The sequence below is a fragment of the Umbelopsis ramanniana genome (assembly GCF_025399195.1).
Source record: "Umbelopsis ramanniana AG unplaced genomic scaffold K450scaffold_17, whole genome shotgun sequence".
NCBI lineage: Eukaryota > Fungi > Mucoromycota > Umbelopsidomycetes > Umbelopsidales > Umbelopsidaceae > Umbelopsis > Umbelopsis ramanniana.
The window spans coordinates 346505-355539 of NW_026252103.1; the positions used below are offsets into that span (position 1 = coordinate 346505).

At 42.5% G+C, this 9035-nt stretch overlaps 6 protein-coding genes across 6 annotated transcripts; 2 read left to right on the forward strand and 4 right to left on the reverse strand.

Moving 5' to 3' along the window:
• Positions 1-74: 74 nt before the first annotated feature.
• On the reverse strand, positions 75-1511 carry K450DRAFT_234699 (uncharacterized protein). Its single transcript, XM_051587966.1, has 5 exons — positions 1343-1511; positions 998-1261; positions 726-912; positions 502-657; positions 75-433 (listed from the first exon to the last, which is right to left on the reverse strand). Exons 1-5 carry the CDS (start codon positions 1483-1485, stop codon positions 353-355), a joined length of 831 nt encoding a protein of 276 aa, XP_051446118.1. The 5' UTR covers positions 1486-1511; the 3' UTR covers positions 75-352.
• A 307-nt stretch (positions 1512-1818) lies between these two features.
• On the forward strand, positions 1819-3921 carry K450DRAFT_234703 (uncharacterized protein). Its single transcript, XM_051587967.1, has 7 exons — positions 1819-1908; positions 2043-2315; positions 2375-2500; positions 2572-2677; positions 2737-2981; positions 3059-3208; positions 3268-3921. The coding sequence occupies exons 1-7, from the start codon at positions 1825-1827 to the stop codon at positions 3790-3792; spliced, it is 1509 nt and encodes a 502-aa protein (XP_051446119.1). The 5' UTR covers positions 1819-1824; the 3' UTR covers positions 3793-3921.
• A 1-nt stretch (position 3922) lies between these two features.
• On the forward strand, positions 3923-5228 carry K450DRAFT_234711 (uncharacterized protein). Its single transcript, XM_051587968.1, has 3 exons — positions 3923-4409; positions 4491-4614; positions 4680-5228. The coding sequence occupies exons 1-3, from the start codon at positions 3992-3994 to the stop codon at positions 5182-5184; spliced, it is 1047 nt and encodes a 348-aa protein (XP_051446120.1). The 5' UTR covers positions 3923-3991; the 3' UTR covers positions 5185-5228.
• Positions 5229-5261: 33 nt separating this feature from the next.
• On the reverse strand, positions 5262-5754 carry K450DRAFT_234714 (uncharacterized protein). Its single transcript, XM_051587969.1, has 2 exons — positions 5598-5754; positions 5262-5515 (listed from the first exon to the last, which is right to left on the reverse strand). The coding sequence occupies exons 1-2, from the start codon at positions 5694-5696 to the stop codon at positions 5339-5341; spliced, it is 276 nt and encodes a 91-aa protein (XP_051446121.1). The 5' UTR covers positions 5697-5754; the 3' UTR covers positions 5262-5338.
• A 12-nt stretch (positions 5755-5766) lies between these two features.
• Positions 5767-6474, reverse strand: K450DRAFT_234717 (uncharacterized protein). The gene is made up of 4 exons (XM_051587970.1): positions 6345-6474; positions 6184-6276; positions 6073-6118; positions 5767-5987 (listed from the first exon to the last, which is right to left on the reverse strand). Exons 1-4 carry the CDS (start codon positions 6398-6400, stop codon positions 5958-5960), a joined length of 225 nt encoding a protein of 74 aa, XP_051446122.1. The 5' UTR covers positions 6401-6474; the 3' UTR covers positions 5767-5957.
• Positions 6310-9025, reverse strand: K450DRAFT_234722 (uncharacterized protein). The gene is made up of 12 exons (XM_051587971.1): positions 8881-9025; positions 8735-8813; positions 8534-8648; positions 8271-8449; positions 8060-8193; positions 7915-7996; positions 7805-7851; positions 7638-7734; positions 7472-7573; positions 7255-7400; positions 7115-7190; positions 6310-7050 (listed from the first exon to the last, which is right to left on the reverse strand). Exons 1-12 carry the CDS (start codon positions 8973-8975, stop codon positions 6679-6681), a joined length of 1524 nt encoding a protein of 507 aa, XP_051446123.1. The 5' UTR covers positions 8976-9025; the 3' UTR covers positions 6310-6678.
• Between the last annotated feature and the right edge of the window lie 10 nt (positions 9026-9035).

Genomic DNA, 9035 nt, shown 5'->3' on the forward strand with positions numbered 1-9035 from the left:
AGTGTTATAATACGATTTCATTGGCCATTAACACACATTGCTCTTATAGGCTCTCCCAGCGGCTACAACGGTGTCATCCATGTAAGCAAATGTTAAAATTTTGCTTGAAGGTAAAATCATTCGTTATTTTATGCGAGAAACTTTCGAAATAATAGTGTAAATTTATATATTCCACTGAGTTGGGAGATGTTATGGGCAATTGTATGAGATATGTTCTATAATGGAATTGTGGTGATTTAGACATGACGAATGTGACGGCTTATGAGATGTCTTGTAGAGAATCTTGGACATTTTTAAATCTTGTTTCCACGCTGGAGATGGCAGGCAAGTAAGCTTACGGCTGTTTTACAACCTATTCCAGTCGTTTCCTATTACTTACCGATGCGACCATTCCTACAAAGCTACGTGCACCAAAATCAAGCATCGTTCCGAGCTATATCACAACGAATTTTGTAAGTGTCACGCATAAATGCATCCGCCTACGTGGTAGCTTTCCCTTACCTGCTTCATACCGGAACCAACAAATTCAGCTTGCTCAAGTCTACGTTGGAGAAAGCCCAAAGTATCTACTGAGTTGGGAGAAACGTCCTGGGTCATATAAAGTTCTGTGGATGTGTACACAGCCGCCAAAGAAGCTCGCTTTGTGTACCAGTTCATCTAAGTGAGGACGTTCAGCATGGCCATTTTCTCTTCGATTTACCACCATACAGAATTTTTTTTCTTACGTCTGGGCTCTTATCACCAGCATAGAACCAAATGTCATCCACCAACTTGCCAAGCTGGGTAAATGACATGACAGAGTTGGTGGGATGGGCCATGACAGCTAGCGCTTCGGGCCAGCGTTTGATGTAGGGACGTGTCATTTCAAGACGTGTGATGACCGCCAAACGAACGATATCGGTTGCACTGAGACTGGTGAAAGGATAATATGAGCCAAAGGGTACTAATGCATGTACGTCGCCTCTTCGTAATCGCGCCATACGCAGAAACTACTTACCTGTCAAGTTCGCCAGCTGCCTTTTTGCGCTCCATTTCGCTCTCCAACTTGAGTCGACTGTCTTCCAAAAACAGCTCAATCAAATCTGCAGGCCCATTGGGAAAGAGACCGTGTGCAATTGAAGGGTATCCCAATTTCTGTGCACCCAGTGATATGGTTTCAGTGGTCCAGCCATGGGTGGCCACAAACGGCAAAGCAGCTTCCATTAGCTTCTTTTGCGATAAGGCTCCACGGACTTGGCCAGGATGCAGACCAGGCTTAGTTCTGAATAAGAGTAAATTGCAGTGTTAGGCTATGGACATGTCAGGTCGCGGTAAAGTATTGAAACCCGTGCCGGGACATTACGATTTCGGTGTAGTGGCCCCTGAGCTATCGCTCGTGTAGAGCCTGCGAGGCATGAGAGAGCTCCGGGATCCAGGATAAGAAACCCTCAAGACTGCGCGTGACGAAATTCTGCTGCATGCAACAAACAATTTGGATCGATTCATATTGTTATTTTGAAGCTCAATACACAGCGTCCGGTTGAAGATCAATTCAAAGGCACAACAAATTGCACGTCACAGAAACCGCAAGGCACTCCCCATGCGAAGGGGAATTGTATTATATCAACACCCTACTAGTCTATTGATGAGATGGATATCTAATGAAGCAGCATGGCATTTCTAGCCAGTTCTTCAGCATATCCAATATTGATACTGAATAATTTTGAACATTGTATTGTTTGTTGGGGGGAGGAAGGACAGGCGCCTTTGGAAGGCAAGTCCGACATTTCCTTGAAAGGCAGTCCATGCGACGTGGAGGGGTTTCTTTTCAGTCTGCAGTAATCGATGACCACCCCATTAAGCATCACTGTTCCAGAAGCAGCTTCAAGTGTCGACACGATCCAGTTCAAAATAGTACTCGGGGAGGAGGTAACTTTATATATGATCCTGCCTCTCGTAGTGTTACCCCAATCAATGTCGGAGGGAGAAATCCATACCACATGCTCACCTATCTCCATGTGCGCAGTCCAACAGTGAATCTAATACCCATCTTCTTACTACAGGACAGTGCAGAATATCTACAAAAACATAATCTCTCATCTGGAGTATGCTTTCGCTCATTTCAGCAGATAGCGTGGCTTCACGAGCAACTTTTAGCCAGCTTTCCAGACCTGCTGGTACCGCCCTTCCCAGATCCTCCGCTCTCGAGCCAAATTGAAGACCAAGATATTGTAGAGCGAAAAAGAATTCAAATTGGCCGATTCTTGGAAAAGCTAGGAATGCGATCAGAGTTTAATGAATCACCATCTTTCGTTCACTTTCTGTCGCATGATATGGTAAAAATTTACAGTGCATCCGATGTAGTGAGTTTTTAGCCCCTAACTTCTTCCTATAGACCGAGACAGAGATAGGGAATCGGAACAAAAATGCTTTACTCGCTTTTCTTCGCTTTAATAAGGCGAAGCGACCAAACACTGAGTTAGCGTTCAAGCAATTTAAAACCAATGAAACGGTTCAGGATGTAAGCATCACACTATGTTACGAAATCAAATGGCGCTTTATTTAAGCAACCCCCCGCAATGATTTATTTAGAGCAATATGGACGCGCACCATCGACAGCAGGTTCATATTTTAATGCAAGAGACATTTCTCTCCAATCTTTTGGATAACATGGAAGACACTATACGAGAAAGAGAAGGTGAGACAGTTGACTGAAAGTGACTGATAATCAGCAATTTTGTCTAAACTGTCTTTCAGCTTTGTCAAATTATATGACGCACATGGGTGATTTGGCTATCGAAGCCACTCAAAGTAAAAACATGCTGGGACCTGGCGTGAAGTATGATAATAAGGAGCGACAACGTTCATTAGACCAGAGATTGCAAATCTTTGGACTTCTAATGGATGAATTATGTTTTATCAACAACCGTCAAGAGATTTCTGACCTTGTTCATTTGGGAGATGTTATTGCTGAATACAAGAACACAACTGACCCACTGAAGGTAAGCATTGATGTCTTGCAATGGGCCGGCTTTTCATTTGGAAAGTGCTTACCAAAATCTTCGATCCCCTCTTGAAGGCGGTTGTAAATATGCGAACGGATCGTTTAGTGGAGTACGTGCAAGCTATCAAATTGAGAAATAAGAAGAGAGATAAGGCGGACAAGTTGAGAGTTAAGATGCCACAACATACCCCGGAAGTGCAAGTGGCGATGCAGGAAGAAGAAAAGGTAAATGGATAAGATATACTTTCAAATGCCAGCATGTATGCTAATGCTCGAATCATAAGGCTAAGGAAGATGTAGAAATCCATCGAGTTTCCTATTTGAAAGCTGACAGCATTGTCAACCGGGAGATTAGTCTGTTTGAAGAGTACATGAACACTGATTTAAGCTCGTCTATCAAGGCATATGTGGCATCAAACATTGCTCAAGAGCGAAGGAAACTGCACAGCATGGAAAAAGCATTTCAAAAGATAAAGGATGGATATGCGCGAAAGTGTTCCTTAACTGACCTGGAAGGTGACGATGAACGAGCTGAAAATGACCAGGAAGAAGAAGGAAGGCGACGAAGGATGCAGTATCGACAACAACAAGACGCTTCCACCACGCTTAGAACGTCTTCCTCTCTACCATCTTTGAACAAGGGAGGAAAGTCAAGGCGGTCAATGTACGCAGAAGACCCGATTGAAGAAGAAGACTATGGTAGCACTACAAGGACGGGATCCTTTGACGAGCGGACCAGTGTCTGGACCATGAATGTCCCTGGTCGGACAGGACGAACAACGGTTCCTTTTGAAGGACAAGCATTGTAATACTCGTTTTACATTATATCCCAGCATCAACTTCTTTTAACCAACCATCCCCAAATACAGTCAGACAATGACGCTATGAAAAAAAAAAAGATTCAATATCAGCAGCTTTTTGAGCGATAATCCGTTATTTAATTACTTTAAAACTTTCCTCATTCTTGTCCCATCGGGTTTTTAGCGTGTGGACAGAGCACTTCGTCGCATGCGGCCTCACTTGCGACGTTCTCTCTTACGGCCCACGCCGTTGAAGGTCATTGGTGTTACCGGTTTCCTAGGAGGCATTAGTTACCTTCATGTCGCCAGAAAGCAATCCCGTGTGCAGCCAGCAACCATTAACGAAACTGGCGACCCTCTCATTGGACCTGGAATGGATCATCTGAAAGCACATAAAGAACCATTATTTAATCTTGACCGGATACCAAAGTTTGTCGCTTCACGATTTAACGCTGATTCTCCTCCAAATGGCATTTTATGGAATTTGGGAAGTACTGTTGTGGTTGGCTCGGTCGGTATCACCAGTAAACTCTTCCTCAAGGCCTTTGCTCCCACCAAGGTTTTCAACAAGGAACCGTTCCAGGAGCTTTTGGATGATCAGACAAGAGACCGACCCATCATCACAGGTAAGGGTGGATGAAATGGGCGGTAATCGTTCTGAAGCGCACGGACACACAGTGACTAAACGCTATACTTCATATTTTTAGTTGCCAACCACGCTTCCGTAATTGATGATCCTATATTATGGGGAATTCTGCCTGTTCGAACTTTATGTAATATTGAGAAAATGCGATGGGTCCTTGGGGCAGCAGAGATCTGTTTTACAAATCCGTGAGTGTCGATCGAATATCTATGAGACATCAACCCTTTCTAAATTGCTGTCTTTCCCTTTCCAGTATCACATCCCTCTTTTTCGGAATGGGGCAAGTTATACCTACGGTTAGAGGCTATGGTATCTACCAACCAGCCGTGGATTTTGCAATTCATAAAGCCAACCAGAACAAATGGCTACACGTTTTCCCTGAAGCAAGAGTCAATCAAGAGGAATCCCTCATCCGATTCAAATGGGGAGTTGGTCGTATGGTCATGGAAGCGGAAAGATGCCCCATTGTTGTTCCCATGTGGCATACAGGTCTGTCAGAAATCAGACCATTGCAAGGGCCACCCATTCGACTCTTCAAACCTATCACCATCGCGTTTGGTGACCCAATTGATTTTCAAGATACCTTAGACCAGTGGAAATCGGGCAGAATCGATGAAGAGACCGCCAGGATACAAATTACAGATAGAATATTTAAAACCTTGGGCGAGCTCAGAGAAAAGACGGAACGAATGATGGAAGATGTTCAACGTGGTGTCAAGGACGGCGAAGGTGAATTGGAACATACAAGTAACCCATAGACTCCCCCCCCCCAATCCCAGTGTACATGTATGCGTCTCTCAAGAGTAGTGTAAAATAGCGATGTTTCTCTCTTTTTTAATGAAAGTCTATAATGGCAAATTTTGGTAGAAGGAGAAGCAAAAAGAAGAGTATTGTACAATGAAGGTATGGTTTTTAGGCTGAAGGTGTCTTGGTAGCTGATTGCGATTCACCAGTACTTCGAATGATCTCGGCCACGCTGAAGTGCTTGTTTTTGCTGAGAGGTCTGCAAGCTTCGATTCTGACAATGTCGCCCAAGGTGCATTTGGCATTCTCGTCGTGTACGAGGTAGTTTTTGTGTGAGCGAATAGTCTGTCATGGGGAATGGCAAGTGATTAGTTTAGACAGGGTCCAAAGGTATTGCAGAGCGTCCACACGGCGAATCAGTATTTACCTTCATGACGATCGGGTGAAGCTTTTGTCTAACGACCTTGACCTTGACGGTCTTGGACATTGCTGTGCTGACAACCATACCAATGAAATTTTGTCGCATGGTGGAAAGAATTATAACAGTTTGAAGTGAAGTGAAATTTGCGACAAAGTGAAAACAGTGTTGTGACTGTCATTTAATTGAATACAGTGAAGGCATGCCAATTTCGAGATTTGCTGCATAAGCGTTTACGAACTGCAAATTTTTATTTATTCCTTTCTTGAGATAGCAAAGGGAGGTGCTTCAATGGCTTTTTCATTATTAAATTGGAGTCTCGTTTTTCTTATTGTGACCATCTGCGAAGTCGTGTGAATTGCCTTTTGTTCAGAACCTAAAGGACATCCGATGATAGACCTTTTTAGTAAACTGTGCTATACAGCCTGGCCCGATATCTGACTTCGGCTGCAAACAGTAATAAGTACGAAGATGAAATACTGACCTGAAGCTTATCATTAGAATGAGTTGGTTCAATAGCCATTTCTTTCCTTCTTGCGGGAGAGGGTTAACACATGTTTTCGCATTTGCTACACAACTGGACTACCTTACTAACCTCTCTTCCAAAACTTCATCGCCGAGCGTTCCCCAATTACCAGCTCCAGCACCGTTCTTTTTCATATCACCACGAACGTTTGATACATCGCTCCTATCATTCCAATGGCATTGTTAGCTTGAATGATATGGCCTAAACAGAAGGTAAACTACGCTTTTTACCTCTGATCATGACGGTCGTGCTTCTCGACCCATGCATTGTTATTGGTGTGGCCCATGGTGGTTAACAATTTACCAAGTAGATATGGATAGGCGGATCACAAGTCAAAGATGTCTCGAAACAACATCCTTTTTATCCCCATAAAATGTCTGAAACATATCGAAATCCAGCTGAGACCTATTGAAGCCTTTTGCATTGACAGGGGAGAAATGCCAAAGTGAGGGCTTGGTTGCGACAATGTCGCATGACTTATAACAATCACCATTGGTTTGGAACGCCACATAGTTATCGACCTAGAGATTAACTTGCATGCACTTCAATCGTTGAACTTATATTTTATGACTGATACGGGACAGATTGGGTCATCACTAGAAGGACACCATAAATAGACCGGCTACAATTATCTTCGTTTCGTAAGTCATGCTTTGAATGAGTCACTAAAAATGCTCTACGTTGATTTCTATGATTTCGCCAAACTTTTTCAATATCCATCTTCAACTGATGGAAGTTATCTTCATGCGTGTGTACCTGAAAAGCTGATGATCTCAATGCCACAGTATATGCCGAGACAGTAGCAATCATCGGTCTCAGCAAGGCATCGTCCATCTCGTAATGACATGGGAGAGTAAACACCAAGTCCTTGAGCAAGTCTGTGATCTTGCTTACCATTGCTAGAACAATAGATGAGCGATACCCCCCTATATCTCCCTAGTAGATTTTATGTTAGTGAGACTTTCTTGAAGCTTTGAGTAGTACGCAACAGTAACCTTACCATTTCGCGAGAATGACTCCAGGAGACCAAAAGATTGAGCGCAGCTATAGTCACCCAAGAAATTTTTGCTACTTGTCTATTGAGAACGGATGTTAGTAATTGTTTTCAACTGCTCGCAATAGCATAGGTAAATAACATACGAAGGAGGTGCTGAAGCGACGAGCAAACACAGTTCCTGAGAAATTGCATCCATGGTCTGCACTTCATTGACATTATCGTCAAAACCATATAATTCTTCCAAACCATCAACCGTCGCAAATGCGTCTGCCTCAATAGAAATGTCATCCTGAAAATTCAAGGTTAGCACACTAAGCAAATGATATGTACCCGTGGAGGAGCATATTTTGTAGACTTTACTTTCTGATGAACAATAGCACTTTCGATTTCGAAACAAGCACATTCAATCGCCATCATTGAAGTCTCTGGCACTGAAAGTAGTGTATTCATCTGCTTGGAAAACTGGAAACTCGAGCATTAGTATGCGGGTTGAAAATTAATCTGTCAAGAAAAGATTTCACTTTACAATTGCGTTTGGTGGTTCAATTATTATTCCATCTTTCTTCAAATGATCAATGAATGGGTAGAGTTTTTCAGGATATAATTTGCAATATAGACAAATTCTGGAAAAGGCATGGATTGCGAGCGTAAGATTCTGTTTCTGGAGCAAAAGTTGATTGTCAAAAGCCTTACGATATTAAAAGGGACGGCATATGGACGACCCAGTTGTAGGGTATAAGCTACTGCAATGTTAGTAAAGAGCTTCGAATTCATACCAGCAAAGGTTGGAATTATTTACTTACTTCCTGAAAACGTTGAGCGTGCAACGCGAAATGGCTAGGTGTATCCACCACCATGTTCAAGATTTCCTCACAGTCATTGATGCTATGCAGGACGAGTAAGCTAACATGTTTCCGATTTTAGTGAATTTGTATATAAATCTCCTACCATTTACGAATCACGTATGACTTATCAGTGGCGGCTTTTGCTTTCCAATCCGCTACTGAAACATGTAGTTCATATAAAGTGGCTTCCAGTAACCGCAGAAGCTTGATATCCGAACTGGTATCATGCATGTATACCTAGAAATGTCGGTTTTCCGTTAGATCAGTTTTTTTCTTCATTTGACAAGTCATTAAACGAAGAATAGTTTGCTCACGTCGTAACAAAGGGAAAAAAGAGTATTTCGGATCGGAATATCTTCTAGGCGATGGTTTGGTGATACTAGTAAGTGACAGTGTCTTCGTATCAATGAGATGGCCCATCGTCTGTGAGCAGATGATTTCGAATTCCTTGCCGCTTCGCAAAGCATATTAACGAAGATACTTCTACAAGCATCTGAGATATGACCGCAATGAGCGCCATGTCGTTAGCTAATAATGTTGAACGAACACACGACTGAGCAACGAACAAGTCACTAACATTCATTATGTACTTTCAATGAAAGAAGCTTTTCAACCAAACGATCAAATATTTCAGGATTAGCACAGATTTTGAAAGCTTCTATAACCTGAGTTGCAAGGATTCTACAGTTGTCCTTGAGACATAAGTGAAATTAAAGTATAAAGATATGAGCGACTAAGGGTTTTGAAACGTAAACGACACACAAGAGAGATCAAGTACCCTGATAATCTCCAAACTATATGCCTGACCATTCGGATCGTACATCACATGGCAGACTATCGCTTCTGTGCAATCGGTTCTGTCGGTTTAACAGTAAGGAATAGGGTCAAGATTCAACCAAACCGAGAAAAATCAACGATACAAACAAGTCTTTTTGTTGAGCAGGAATCGTAAGCGACCGAGGACATAAAAGAGCGCCATTGATGCAATCTAATAGCTGCTTTGACGCATTAGAATCCATTCTGATCTCAAATCAGCACCGAATCAAGTGAACGCGTTGCAATTTTTTTTTTTTTTTTTT